Raw genomic sequence first — 16,114 nt, 5'->3', positions numbered from 1 at the left:
TAGCACTTCAGTTTAGGTGTCAGATTACAAACACATGATGAAGAAAAACGATGGGTGTGCAAGACCTTTTTATATTATAGCAAAGGCTAGAGGATGGAGCCTGAATTAGGAGTAGGCAGAGGTGTGTATAGTTACATAGAAGCAGTTGTTTGAAATGGTGTAATTACTCCATGTGTCATGCATTAAAGCTTTCTGTAGGTAATTTTCACTATGTCATATTAAAACTCAACAAAATCTTCCCCACCTCTTCCTCCTTGCCTATCTCTTCCCCTGTTACCTTCTGGAGCAGTAGTTCTCAACCTTCCTGTCACTGAGACCTTTTAATACAGTTTCTCATGTTGTGGTGATCCCTAACCATGAAGTTATTTCATTACTACTTGGTAACTGGAATTTTTGCTACTGTTACGAATCATAATGTAAATATCTAATATGCAGGATACTTGATATGAGACCCCTGTAAAAAGCTCACTTGATCTTTCAAGGGGTTGTGACCCACAGGCTGAGAAGCAGTGCTCTAGCAGTCTAGATCAATTTCTTAATGTTTAGTATCTGGGCTTCTGGCTGCAATACTGCACGGCATTTTTGATGACAACTTCCTGGATGTAATGTCTTGTCTTGTACCATGCAGGATATCCTCTGTTGAAAGCCTTCCCCTTCCAGCACCACGGGTATCTTGAATGTTAGTGTCTTTCGTGGCCCTAACCATGGGTCACGCCTTCCTTCTCTGCACTGATCTCTACATATCAAAACTCTTAATGATGGTTCTCAACAATGAATACCCATCAAAATAATGGCACCAAAAGTATAGGGTAATGGGCTTTCCCTTCGCTTGACTGAATCACCAGGCTCTTTAGGTGTGGAACACTAGCAGCTCTACTTTTAAAGACCTCTGCTAATTCTGGCAGTGTCACCATGAGAACAGGGGTTTCCCGAGATGTACAACTGTCTTTACCACTTTCCTCATTGCAAGTTCATGGCTCTCGGAACTATGTATTATCACCATGGTAATTATTTAGTACTTTGGGGTTATTGTAAGAAAACTAGCATTCTGCCATCAATTTTGGAAAAGATAAAAAAATCAGAGGAGTTTTTACTGAAAGACTTCTCAAAGCCACGTGCATGCTTCATATCTCTATGGTACATGCCAAGGTTCTTGTCACCATTAGAATGCATTGTTTGCATTAAAATTATCTCCTACCTACTTGCTACACATCATTGACGAGTTGGTGTAAAACAATCTTCTATTTTATTTATTTATATTTTATTTAATCTTTAACTCCAGATTTTATCCCCCTCCCTGCCCACCCTCTGACTGTTCCCCACCCCATACCTCCTCCCAGCCCCCGTCTTCAGTTATCTTTGGACTGCAAAGCATTTAAAGCTTTGTTGAAGTGTTGGGGATTAACTTATGAAATTATACATACTAGGCAAGTGAACTACCACTGAACTATATTCCCAACCCTGTTAAAGCCTTGTAAGATACAGCTAGAACCTTTGCCATATTTCCTCTTCTACTCTATGATGAAGGATGTATCTTTTGAGATCAGACATATTTGGTTTTGAATAATATTTAGCCATGGTAAGTATTTTAGATCCTATTTATTATAAGCTCAATACGCTGATAAGTGAAAGAAAGATCCTGATGCCTCTATCATACCTTATGTGGCCATATGAGCACTTAATTATAACAATTTGAAACAGAGATACACTATACCACATTCAAAAACTCATTATCGGGCTGGAGAGATGGCTCAGAGGCTAAGAGCACTGACTGCTCTTTCTGAGGTCCTGAGTTCAAATCCCAGCAACCACATGGTGGCTCACAACCATCTGTAATGAGATCTGACGCCCTCTTCTGGAGTGTCTGAGGACAGCTACAGTGTATTTACATATAATAAATAAATAAATCTTGAAAAAAAAAACCTCATTATCACAAGAATAATGCCAAATGTCTTAATAGTAACTTTAAAACCGGATCATATGTTAGAATGCTATTTTAAATACTGAGCCATGTAAAATAACATGTAGTTGTTTTCATTGTACTGCCACTGAAATCACTGCTAGAAAATAAACATTTCAACAACTTCTCTTAGCTAGGTGTCTCCAAAAAATGCTTTGCTATACAATGGATGCAGCATTAAGCTCCTGAATATCTCATGTCCGTTTGTGTGCTTTCATTCTCAGATAACACCATGGGCAGTTAACTAGACTGACTGAATTCAGAATCACTTTAAAGTTTAGGGCATCAAATTCACTGGAATACAATGTTTCCCTTTCCCTTTATCCTAAAGAATCATGTTTGAATTCATTCTTGAATAGAGCATGGAGCTGAAAAGTACACCTACGAGTTGTTCTCAAACCAACGCACAGAATCTTATCTTCTAGAAGAACTGAATTTTCCTAAGTTATTTTCATATAAAAATAGACTATTCAACTAAAATTCTAAAATTGGTGAATGGCATCATATGTGAGTCTTTTCAAACCCACAATCTAAGCTGGTAACATATACTAATTTTTAAGCCATCACAATTTAGTCAGAGGGTGAAAAGAAAGAGATCTGAAAAGAATGTCTACCCAGGGATAGAAAACAAATGTTTTCTAAAAGCTGATGTAGTTTAGTAATATTGATTTTAATGACTATGAAAAAGAAAACATTTAACAACTGGAAATAACTTTCAAAGATTTAGGAATATTTTCAAGAAAGACTTTTTTAAAACTTACCTCATTGCCACATTACTGCCATCAATAACTACTGGTCTCAGATTTTCACCATCATCTATTACAATCTCTTGCATTGGAGACTCCGACCTCTGAGAGTCCAGGGATGACGTTTCTCGCACTACGCTGTTACTAGCACTAAGGGTCTGATCAGCTTCACTTTTATTTCCAAGTTTGACAAGCTCTCCCAATATATCATTGATTAAAGCATCCGTACCAAGTTTGTTTAGCACAAGCTGGACCTGTTCTTCAGAATAACCTAACTTAAGTGCAAACTCCAGTTTTGTTTGGTATTCTCGAACCACATCAGGGGGTTTCTTTACTTCCTTGGATGGAGTCTGGGACTCTTCTGGTTTAAAGTCTTGCAAAATGTCACTGTGCAGGTGAGGCTCTAAGCAGGGAGAGCGACATAACTGTCTGTGAGTCTTAGCTGATAAGCATGGCTCTACCGAAAGGCTACTCAGTCGTTCTGACTCATGGTCAGAACTGGTGCTTTCCTCAGAGTCGCTGGAGCTCACGTTCTCTTCAGACACCCCCTTTCCTTCCTTCCCTGCACTGACTGTATCCATCGCTGCTTTCTCTGCCGCAGGCCAAGGCACAGCCGCACTGACCTGCGGGTCAGCGCTCTCCATGTACAGGTGCCCAAGGTCATGCCTCAGGTGGTCCTTCAGGCCCATGAGGCTGTTCCGTGCACCTGACTCCACTTTGCTGCTTTTCCTGTATTCTTGAATGCAAAGCACCCCGTATTCCTAGAAAAAACGTAAAATAAGTTAACATATCATATTCATTGTTTGAATCTTTCCTCAGTGAGTAGCTCAGAAGGGCCAAACTACTGAATGGCTACTTTGTATTTTGTCTGTAGCCTTTCATCACTCCCAGTCAACTTGCCAAGACTCAAGACTCCTTCCCATCAATCCCGCCCAGGCAACAAAGTAAACAGAAGCCAAACTGGGTTTTTTACAAGATTTGTTTTCTCTTGTTCATTCTCTCATTCTCTCTCTCTCTCTCTCTCTCTCTCTCTCTCTCTCTCTCTCTCTCTCTCTCCCTCTCTCCCTCCCTCCCTCCCTCCCTCCCTCCCTCCCCTTCCTTCTCACCCCCTGCTTCCATGTAGATAGGTAGGTGTGTAACAAAGAATAAGGTCGTGATACATGGAGTAGGAAGGAAGAGAGGGGAAGAGGACATGACAGAAATATACTCATATGTGAAAGCCTCAAAAACTTAATTTACATAGGTAAATGAAGGGGGACATATTCTAAAATAGTCAGTGAGGAATCGAATATCAACAAAGCTAATTACATCCTTGAGCTTTTTGCCTATGATTTTAGCAGCTGGGCCACTGACACATGAAGATGGTATCTTTGAGATTAACTTCAGCTACGTAATGAGTTCCAATCCAGCCTGGGTTAGAGATTCTGTCTCAAGAAGAAGAAAAATGGCTACTTATCCTCCATTTTGAGATGAATATAATTTTTCATTAATAATTATGACTTTTTGAATACTGAACATTGTAACAGAAGATACTTTTAAATATTATGATCTTTTAATAATTGCAGAGATACATAGATTTTATTCTACACAAAATTTGAAGCAAACAGGCATATTATTCTATCAGTTTTTTGGGGTTTTTTTTGATAGAAATTATTTTTGTATTGCATCAGACTAATACGTGTTTATGGTCATACCACCCTGAACTGACCTTGTCTGATCTCAGATTAACAGTATACCTGCATTTTGTTAAAAACTCATCTTTTCTTTGTTTTCCCTGTAGGAATATTTTTACTGTTTATTTTTTTTCTGCTGTTATACTACTTTTCCTTAAGACCTACTGGGAATAATTTAATTCTCTAATAGGAATAGGTCAGAAAAGTAAGGCTATTTTCTCTTTCTACATCACTTTGAGGACTAAACAAACAGTATGAGCTATTAAAGCAATTCTGGTGTTCTGCTGTTAATTGGCAAGTCAAGGGTAGCTAAACCTAAGGCTGTCATAAAACACCTATTTGGGTAATCTAAAAAAGAAAATTGGAGAAATATTTTAAACTGATGCTCTTAAACAAAATATACAAACCAGAAGAAACCAATTATATAAACATTAAAAGAAAATGATGATTTTGAAATTTAAAATTTTATCTAATAAACCCACTACAGGAGCAAATATTTCTCCACAGTGTCATAAATTTCATTAACTATGATAAAAACTGGAGATCCTGCAATCTTTAAATATACAAAATTTCAATATTTTCTTGGGATAGAAGTCCTACACATTTCTATAGGACTTTCTTCAGGATTTGCCCTTTAAGAATAACTTGAATGTTCTACTAATACAACTGCTCTACTAATACAACACTCACTTAAGAAATGCTCAGCTTCCTAGTTCCTGGAAACCTCACTGATAAAGAGCATCTGCTTCATTATGAAGCTGTGTCCACTTCGACTTTTCCTATTAACATGGATATGCATGGCCCAATTACTTAGGATTAAGGAAGGGATTCTGAGAGTGAATCTGTACAGCCCATGATTTATTAACTGCAGTAATGTACTAACACCATAATGCAAGTAACAAATCACAACAGCATCCTAATAATGGGATACAGTTAAAAGAAAATCTACACCATGGCCTTAGTAGAGCTCTCTCCAAAAGTATCTTAAACAAGAAAAATCTATTGGAAGCTGGGCTGCCTGGCAACCAGAAGCCGGTTGCTAAGCTGCACTCCTTTAACATGCCATCATGAATGCTAGCACAGTGAAAGAATAATTTGGTATGAACAAAAGCCTATAAAAGAGCCTGGGACTTAAGTGCGTCTGGTTTACCCTCAGAGAACAATGCAGCTGCCAAACCAATCTGGATGCTCCGACATCATTGTTCTGTAAACCCCACAATCTGTTCTGACTGCAGGAAGTACATTTAATGGGAAATATTTTTGATCTCCCCTGAAAAGTTTGGGTTTTGCATAAGTGCTGTTGTAAGATAATTCAAGATAATGACTTGCTGACCAAATTGTTGAGCTCAACTAGGGAATATTATTTTAATATTGAGCAGTTTTGTTGTGTTTGAGCTAGGGGATCTGTATCAGACATGATAAATACCTCTGGAAAATGCAGACAGTGAGAAACATTAGAAGGAAATTTTCTGATCGAAAGATATCTAGATTTCCTTAATTTTCACTTTTCAAAGTGGGAAACCCAGATACTGCAAAGTTTTGAAACAAAAAGCCTGACCAGTTTAAAACTAAATTTCAATCAAACCCTCTATTTCCCCTTCAGTCTAGTAATTGGAAAGTACCAGTAGTAGTTCCCAGATCTGTTTTTCTATGTACTTTACCACATGGCTATAGTATAAGGCTGGGAGAAATAGATGTTTGGTTGTTTTTATAACATTAAACCATTTAATAGTTCTTTATAGTAATATAGTTAGCAAACACTAATACTTTCAATTTCATTTGTACATACTACTTAGATAACATTTCACAATATTTTTTTCAATAATAGTCAAAAATGCTTTTCAATGTTAAAACTAAATGCAAGCATGGTCTAGGTTTTAAATTAACATCTGTAATAACTTGATTTGTATTGACTGAAATGGTAAACATTTGGATTTTAAAACTTTTATTTGTAGAATGCTTCTGATCAAGCTGTAGCTAGTAAAAAGTTGCCTGACTTTGACACTATCTTAAAGTTATTCAGTAAAAGTTTTGATATAAGCCTTAATATTTAAAGAGATACAAATAGCAGTAGTAGGACACACAGAGCTTAAAGAAGTTAACATCCAAAGCTGTGTAGAGTCAAGAGTGCCAAAGTGTTTATGTCTGCTTAGCATTTTAACAATGACTGCTAAGTTTTCAAAAGAATTCATAGAATGTATTACTTATCATATGTAACACAATAATATCTTTCAATTTCATGAGTGGTTTAGATTTTTAAGTTTTGCATTATTTAGTCAAGCCTAGTCTTATGTAAGTATAAAACTCAAAATCAACTAGTATGGTAATTTTCCTCTGTTCATGCAGAAGCAGAGTCAAAGCATCACTACAGAGAAGAGCAGCTTATACTTCTAGAGTCACTGGAAAACTCTGAGAAGAAACTGTAATCTTTGTATCACAGAAACATTCTATGTAGTGACTTGTACATTATACAGAATATAATAAAAACGATCTGTTCTTGAACACAAAAAATACTAGGCAAAAATACAATAAAGGCATATACAGTTTTAAAAATCCACAGACTACCTCTAGATATATCAAAAATTCACTCTTTTTCTTGATAAAGACTATCTAAAAATTAAGTAATAGTATTTGTTGAAAAAGAACGAATTATGTTGATTTTGTAGATGATGATGAAGAGTTACTTATTCAGTTCAGTTGTCAAAAAAATAACTCTCTAGGGGCTAAATGCAGGTTTAGGACATGAAGGGTACTGATCTGAAATTTACTGCATCTACTGGAATACCTCTATTTAGTGAAAAGATTGTTTGATAGTTCTCAATAGGCAACTTGGAAAACAACTCACCTTGAACTGGATAAAGCTTGTTTATAGCATTCTAAAGAGAATTATAGTGACTAGGAATATTAGACCATAAACCTGCAACATCAAATTATTTGTTTGTAAAGTCACAATGCATGAAAGTAGGTTCTGGTTGCTATCCAAATGGTTATACTATGAGAACAATGAGAATAAAATAATGAATATGTAATAAATACCTACTGCTGTGGTCTTTGTGTATTTAATTACCATTGTATTTGAGTGAGCACTGTTGTCTGCATCCCTCTAGCTAACAAAGGAAGGATGTTCCTTTGAACAGATTGGTTAATGTTCTGGGGCAACAGATGTCTACTGGAACTGCAGGAGACCAGCAACTGGTGGCCTGCCTATCTACTGAAAACTTTCAATAGACTTATGCATATGTTCACACAATAGGGCATGTGGTAGAAACGAAAACCTCCCTTTAACCCTTTATGTTCTTTCTTTCCCCCCAACTGACAGACGAAAGTCTTTGTCTACTTCTCAGTTCCCCATTACAGAACTCTTGAAACTAACTGGAATGGCATCTTCAAACTAATATCTGAAATTAACACAAGGGGGAAAGGAGAAAGGAAATAAATTTGACACGAATACTGACATTGTTGACAAGGCACCTGAGTGCTTAATCATCATCTTTAAAAGCAGCTGTTGGAAACAGCGATCAGTCTCAATCTGTCTCTGCAAACTAGACTCTTCACTCGACAGGAACAACCCACTGACCTGACCAGCATTTCACAGGGATGCTGTGAGAAACAAAAGCATTTGACAAGAGAAACCCTAAATTTATTGTTTAGCAGGATATTAGAACTTGAGTACAGCTTGTCTTAAGTTCCCAATGATTGAGTGACAAGCACTCACTAAGCTAAAAGTAAATAGATGCAAAAACATAAAAACATAAAACTCTGCTACACAGTTACATTCGTACAGAAAGAACCAGATTCTCTTACCACACTGGCACTAACAGGTTCCTTTTCTTTTGTGGTACCTCCTATCCTTCACAGAACTGAGATTACAGCAAAGTTTAACTTCTAAAAGCACTAAGTAGGCCAGATACTTACGTTAGCTGGAAAATACAAAGACATTGGTTTCTGTGGCAGCTCCAGCAGTAACAACAATTTTAGCTGCAGACTTCCAGGCAGGCAAGAAGAACAATGAGTGGTTGAACAGATGGAATGGCAATGTCTTTGCTTAACCTATTACTGAGTGGAGCAACAGCCAATCACAGGCCAGAAAGCTCACAATTAGTTAGTCAGGCAGATGCATGACAACCTCAGCACCCTGCGTCAGGTTCGTAGGTTTCTAAGATAAGCAAGTTGATGTCATTCTTGGGTCTGCCCCGGGCAGCATGTGTGTTAAACGAGGGGTGTGCAGCAACAATAGGCCATACAAAGCTGCCTTGGAGGCAGCTGCTCTGTGAGAGCAGTCATTAGCGAGCAGGCTGCCAACAAGGAACACCTGGCCTGGGCAGACTTCAGCCTTTCCTCTGTTTTTAATGCACGAAAACAAAGAAAGCAATTATATTTTAAAGTAGTAAAAGTTGCATGTTTCCAAAAAAGTTGAGGCTATATATTAGTCTATTAGTGTTTCATTTTTCTTTGAGAGAGAAAGAAAATGAGGTGTGTCAAAGTAGCAGTTAACTATTGCAGCAATCTTCTTTAATAGATCAATTACTGATGAATGAGGCAGAAGTTATGGTTAATCTGTTTCTCTGGCTACAGTGGAAAACCTGTACTTTCAAGTATTTGTTAGCTGGGCGGTAGTGGTGTAGTGGTGCTCCCCTTTAATCTCAGCACTTGGGAGGCAGAGGCAGGTGGATCTCTGAGTTCAAGGCCAGCCTGCTCTACAGAGTTGAGTTCTAGGGCAGTCAGGGCTATACCTGAAACCCTGTCTTGAACAAAACAACAACAACAAAAAGTATCTGTTAGTGTGTTACAAGATAATAAAACTTAAAGAGAGCTGGTGAAAATGGCAAAATAAAAGGCATATGAGTTTACAAATAGAATTAATTTTAAAAGTTCTCTAGAAGTATAGAAAAATAAAATACTAATTTGGTTTAAGTTTGTGAAAACAAGTAACATAAATGTGTACATTAAACAACACTAACTTCAACCTAAAATCATTAGACCAGACCAGCTGAACTATGTAATACAGCAATGTAAAACTCTCTTATTATAGATATGGTTAGCCATCTAAGTAAGTAAAAACAAAACCTTTCATAACATACTTGCTAAAACTGTATTTCATAAAATTTGAAAGTTGTAATACTCAAATTTAAGTCTGGAATATGTTAATACTAAAAAGAAATACTGGGATAATTTTGAAGGACATCTGGCGTATACTAAATAAGTACACTCGATTTACTTCCATGTTCCACATGACAGCATTTATAATCCTACCGACTTATTGCTTCTGAGTGTTCCATAAGTTATTTCTTGAGTGAGTTAGGATTATGAAAACATTCAATCCAAATGTCAACACCATAAGACATTGTAGTATTTCCTTACTGAAAAAAAAAATCTACAGCTGCTCCCCTTACTTGTGTGATGCAGACTACCCACGTGTAGTATAGAAGCAGCACATACACATGTATGTACTTTACACATGCACACATACAGCTGTACACTGTTCCCCACACACTCCCTTTTCACTGAAATGCAAATAAAATTCTAGTATAGGCTAAGAACTACTAATTTATGCAGAGCCCAGACTTTAAAGATATAAAATTAAAATACCCAAAACAACCTAAGTCAGCTTCTCTTCACACACAGTGGGACCATTTGTGAAAGCCTAGGACACAGAAGTTCTCTCTGGGGCTTCTACCCTTGTCCTCTTCATGTTTGCTCAAACACAAATCAGATTTTTCTGTTTACAAAATGAAAAAATTATTTCATACACTTAAAATTTTCAGCTATCTCACTAAAAACATTCACCATGCTGACTAAAATCTTGGTATCTATTTCCAGAATTAAAAGATATAGTATGATATTATAGGTCATCATGTCTATGGATGTTTTCCCTCAATAGAATTTAATATTTACTGAAGTTGTGTGTGTGTGTGTGTGTGTGTGTGTGTCTGTGCTAGTGTGGTCAGGGGGATAACTTTCTTAAGTTGGTTCTTTCTCTCCTTCCATCATGTTGTTGGGTTTGGCAAGCTCCTTTTCCTGCTAAGCCATCCTGTCAGCCCAGTGACAATATTGTTGAATAAAACACAACTGCTAGATTTTGGACGCTATGTTAATTTCTGAAGTGACAGCTACTATTTTTCTGCCAAGCACTGTAGTAATGTAGCAGAAGCAGTTAGACCTCTGGTCTGAATTTATTAGCTCACAGAAAATCAAGATAAAGTGTCTTTATCATCACAGTTTATTGAAAATTACTAGGTCAAGTACATAGAATGCAAAGCCTCACTTTGGGGTAAACATGTGTACCACAGAAATGAGGAAAATTAGGATTCAGCTCGACCTCCTTCCATTCCCAGAGCTCTTTTAAAAGGTGGGAAAAAAGGCATCGACTCTGAAAGCAACAAGGTCTAAATCAGCTAACTATGATGAAGATAGCGCACATCCATGCAAAGTAGTCACAGCTCCAACCAAAGCCCAAGTAGGACACAGGTGAGAACAGTGTTAAAGTGAAGGCCTTTTCCTTTTGTTTGTATGGAATTACCTAGCATGAATGGAGTTACTAGTTTATAGCTTTAATGCTAGAGGGGAAGAATCACAAAGAAGGAAAATTACCCCCGAGCTCAGCAGGAAGCCTAAGTGAGCTACACAGGATTAAGCTTTTTTTTTTTCCCTCAAACAGCAAATAAAAGCAGTGATCTGAAAAAACTAATCAGATCCTGCTGCGATATTTATATCCTCTTGGTTGCCAGTATTGGATAATGTTAAGCACATTAAAACATCTGCAGGTGAAAAGGGCCGGCTCTGGCATTTTTAGTGATATAGGCCTGCCTAGTCCACTTCCCATTGCAGGACAAATAATCCCAGCTGACCCTCATGAGCTCTGTTTGGGTCATTACAAAAGACTTATAGGACAGAAACAAAACAAAGTAACACAAAGAAACAGAGCCAGCACAGCTTTGGTGTTCCCTACAATTTGTCAATGCAAAGGGTGAATCTATCATTTGGAAATCAGGCCTTGTAGTGTTCTGAGGCAGTAAAGTGACACAAATGTGCCTTGAGGCTGTGTTTGGAAGCAAGTCTCTTGGCCAGAGGTGACTCAGACTGACTGTTATCTTTCCCCTAATATGTTACCTTCCTCTTTATGATATGAGCACTCTTGATTCCAACAGTAGTATCATCTTCCTACTGTTGGAATCAAGAGTGCTCATATCATACTACTATTCTATGAAAATCCCCCAGTTGTGCCCAAAAGTCATGAGATAAAATTTTAGCCAAAATTCGTTATTTCTCAGGGTATAAAAAGATGAACTAACCAGCCAAATAAAAGATAACATATACATAGTTTAAGAACCATGAACTGGACACTAAAGCCATATCTGAGCTTTTCAGTTAGGAAGGCATGAGATCTTCCATACATGAAACTATTTTTCTGAGTGTTATCTGAAACCTTGAAGCACAACATTGAGAACACTGACTATATGAACTAAATAAAAACTACTACATAGTATCAGTTCAAAGATAGTCAAGAGTCATATCACTTTTTTTTTCTTTTTCTTTTTGATTTGGTTTTTTCGAGACAGGGTTTCTCTGTATAGCCCTGGCTGTCCTGGAACTCACTCTGTAGACCAGGCTGGCCTTGAACTCAGAAATCCGCCTGCCTCTGCCTCTCAGAGTGCTGGGATTACAGGCGTGTGCCACCATTGCCTGGCTTCGATATCACTTTTTTTTTTTTAAGTTTTGTTTTTTTGTTATCACATTTATTTACTTCTGGGAGAGGGGCATACACATGCCACCACACACACACACACACACACACACACACACACACACACACGCGGATGTCAGAGGACAATTTGCAAGGATTTGTTCTCGCCTTCCGCCGGGTGGGTCCTGGGGATCGAACTCAGGTTCCTGTTCTAGGCAGCAAGCCCTTTTACCTGCTGAGCCAACTCGAGGGCCCGGTATCACTTTTTATATGGTGATTCTAGAATGTTCTGAAGAAATATACCTTCTCCTAAGTTCCTTTGCCTAGAGAAGACCAGGAAGAGGAGGCAGAGCATGAAAACTTCAGCATTAGCTTATGTTTGGATCTGGCCCTGCATATAATCCAACCAAAAATATAATGAAGTATATTCTGTATTAAACATCAACTGTGAGAAGAAATATTAGCTGTAATCAGAACCTTCCAGTAAGGTAAATCATCAAATATAAATAATTTTGTATTAAATAAAGTTTATAATCTAACAATATCCATATTGGCTGTCCATCAACACACTAAGAGGCCAGATGTAGTGACACCTGCCCACTGTCTCAGCACTCAGGATGTGCAGGTGGGAGAATCCCAAACTGGAGGCCAGCTGGACCTACAAATTCTGCACCTCACATAGCAAAGTAAGCAAACAACAGAATCAACACTAATACATTACAATTCAGATGGAAACAAAACCAATGGAAACAGCCCACTGGAACACAGTGCAGAGCTCAGATTCCAAACATATCCTCTGCTCCCACTTCTTCAGTGAATTAGTTGGCAGTTCTCACTGTTAAGTTAAACATGGTTGGCGGATAGGGAAGTAGGTTAAATAATTAAGACACATCTTCCTTTCGAGCCAAAATAAAAAAAATAAAAAATAAAAAATACAGTGCCATTTTATAATAAAAGCATCTTTCCCAATCCATACCAAGAATGAAATATCAAAAATCTTTCGTATAAGACTTATTTGCTCCTAAAAGTACCCCAATATACTAAAAGTAAAAGTAGAAAGAACGAAGGGGGTAAGAAATAAGGTACAGGGGCTTACAACTGTTATCCTACCACTTAGAAGGGAAAATGCTGAGCTCAAGGCTGAGCTAACCTGGACTTCAGAATGAGATGGTGTTTCAAAAAGCAAGCACACAACACAATAAGAAATAACTGGTGTGTATTTTTAAAAATGTTTAACACAGGAAAAACAAAGTTTTAAAGAAAAATAAATTTTATAAAAAGCTTACACTGGCTAATGTTATATCAACCTGACACAGGCTATACTAGTTTGTGAGAGAGGAACCTCTTTTGAGAAACGCCTCCATAAGAACAGGCTGTAGGCAAGCCTGCACAACATTTTCTTAATTAATGGTTGATGCGTACAATGTGGGAGGAGCCCAGGTCATTGTGGGTGGTGGCATCCCCAAACTAGTGGTTCGTGATTCTGTAAGAAAGCAGGCTGAGCAAGTCAAGTCAGTAAGCGGCACCCTCCACGGCCTCTGCCTCAGCTCCTGCCTCCAGTTTCCTTCCTGGTTTGAATTCCTACTTTGGCTTCCCTCAGTGGTCCTTGGCTTGTATCACATAAACCAACAAACCCCTCCCTCCTCAGGTTGCTTTGGTCATGCTGTTTCATCACAGCAATAGTAACCCTGACTAAGACAAGGATCAAAACAAGAACTCAATGTTTAAACCTTCTGGAAGGCCAAACACCAGGGCAGAACTCCGGGTGTGGCCTGTCAGGTTTCTGGAATGCTTTCAAATTCCTGAGGCAGTCTTACAAATACATTTTTGGGACACATGCTCACCCTTTCACCCAAAATGTGTGGCTAGAGGTATGTGGGACAGTTCTTTTAGAGTTACATGGAGTGGGCTGATGGTTATGTGATAAGGTAATAGTAACAGAAGCAGAAGGGAAAAAAGTGGTAGGTATAACATTAAATCAAAGATAGCCCACGTTTCAGGTTATTTTTCATGTTTATAAAACAAAAATACACATGCAAAAATGTGCAACCTTGGAAAACACAACAGTTTGTATTCACATCTGAACTGTGTGGTAGTTCTCACCTGAGTTAGGAACCCTTCCCTGCTGTAATTGGTGCATTCTAGAAACAATTCACCTTCTGTGCATTTTTCAGCTGTTTCATTAAGTTCTAGTTAATTAAATCCTGGTTATTTTCTCTTCTCAACTTTGTTCTCCTCCTGGATATAAAAAACTTCCAGGCAGGCAAAGAATACCCTCCCCTCGGGCTTAGAAGACTTGTTTCTTAATTTATCTCCTTAATTACCCCCAGGTGTCTTCCTGACAAAGTCATCCCCAATGACATCATTCTCAGGCTAAACAGATAAACCTTCTGGAAGGCCAAAGACCGGGACAGAAGTTGCTAACTGTCTTTGTTTTCAAGACTCTGTCTATGATTTGGGCTTCCTCTGGCCCTATAACCAATCATACTTCTTATTTCACTCTAGTAAAGAGACAGCAAAAACAAAGATGCAGAAGTTAAGAGATCTACCTGAGGTGCTCTCATCCTGATCACACCTGTCAATCATCCTAAGTCAAATTCCAGGCTGCTTTGCCATAAGGTCTTCTTAATGTTTAAGGATCCCCAGCTCCTCTGGGCTTCTATGGCATGAGTAGCCTAAACCGCACTATCTATGAACCAGGTGAGCTTCTTGAGACCAGAATTATTTTCTCTTCAGCTACTTCTTTGTAGCTGAACAAGTATGCTTCTTTGTAGCATGCAACAGTGTGCTTAAACCTGAACATCCTTTAGTAAAAATGCAATCATAAAAAATAGGTCCTTACCAATTTGAATACAAAAATGCTACCGTGTTAAAAGAGTTTATCTTTATGTAACAGCGACGCATTTCAAAGTAGAGTGTCTAGTGTGGCTAACACTCAAGGAAGCCCAAGACTCCAGGCTCCGCATGCTCCTTTGGATTCATAGTTATGCAGCCCCAGTGGGGTAGTGCTTGCTGCCTGTCTTTCTCCTGGAGTGCACCATACTTGATCTGTAAGTCTAGGAGGAGGTCTTGTAAAGGCAAGTGCAGCTTCTTAAGCTACACACAGGTCGGTTATGCTTTTGTGTCAATTAATTCCACGTGGCAAACTAATTAAAGCTGTTTGGTAAAGCAGGCTACAAAGAATAATCCTAACTATATCATAATTAAAGATGTTTCCATCATTAGATCAGTCTTTGAGATCTAATAAATGATGTCTACACAGCTATCACACTGTCTGAAAATCCACTATGGTATTAGAAAGTATCTTCACAGACAATGGGAGAGGACTCATGTGAGAGGAAATGGTTCAGCATTCTCTGTTTGTGGAAACTTGATATGACAAAGCTACAATGAGTCATAAGAATCCATTGTAATTCTGCTCCTTCCTGAAAATTCTTCTAACCTATAAATGTTTAATGCCAGTTTTACTCTGAACCAGTCCAATGTCTTGCACTGGGACATTGAAAGTCTCTCACATCATAGGGTGTACAGAGGGTCAGGCAGAGGAGGTGACAAGGAACTGAACTATGGCCAGAGAAACCAGAGTGTTAAAGGGCAATGCTTCTCAACACTTGGCACTGCTTTGAATCAAACAAAAACCTTCAAGATTCTGATTATCAAGTCCACATTTTAACATACTCATAGTGGTCTTGAGTCCTCAGGTTGTAGGTCATAGGAAGAATTTGGCTTTTACTCTGAGGGGAATTCTACAGGAAGGTTTTAGCGGGGTTTTGATAGCTATGGTCCCAGTTCCATATAAATGTAGGCTTACCTCTTTACTCCATGCTCCATCGATCCTTCTCTATTCCTGTACCTAGCCATCAATGAACAACTGTAGGTTATAATAAGCTGTGTACACTACATGTACAAGTCCTTTGCTGTTTTACTTTCACTGTTTCCACATTCATAGCCTGGCCATGCTTTCAAGGACATGCTTCCAGATATGTGTTAGCTGTCTTGACAAAGTTTTCAGCAAAAATGCTATCGAGAACTTGCTGGGGACCCTGCAGCA

The 16,114-nt window shown here is 38.2% G+C and overlaps 1 protein-coding gene across 3 annotated transcripts in view; it reads right to left on the bottom strand.

Annotated features, from left to right (window-relative positions):
- Zc3h12c (zinc finger CCCH-type containing 12C) overlaps positions 1-16,114 on the bottom strand; it is a 58,109-nt gene that overhangs the window by 25,353 nt on the left and 16,642 nt on the right. For all 3 annotated transcript variants that reach the window (XM_052188341.1, XM_052188340.1, XM_052188343.1), the window contains exon 2: positions 2,722-3,467. In XM_052188341.1, the coding sequence (XP_052044301.1) occupies positions 2,722-3,395 (674 nt within the window). In that variant the 5' untranslated portion in view covers positions 3,396-3,467. The remainder of the gene's footprint in view (positions 1-2,721; positions 3,468-16,114) is intronic.

The sequence above is a fragment of the Apodemus sylvaticus genome, chromosome 7 (genome assembly GCF_947179515.1).
Source record: "Apodemus sylvaticus chromosome 7, mApoSyl1.1, whole genome shotgun sequence".
NCBI lineage: Eukaryota > Metazoa > Chordata > Mammalia > Rodentia > Muridae > Apodemus > Apodemus sylvaticus.
This window is presented reverse-complemented; position numbering and strand designations above follow the sequence as displayed.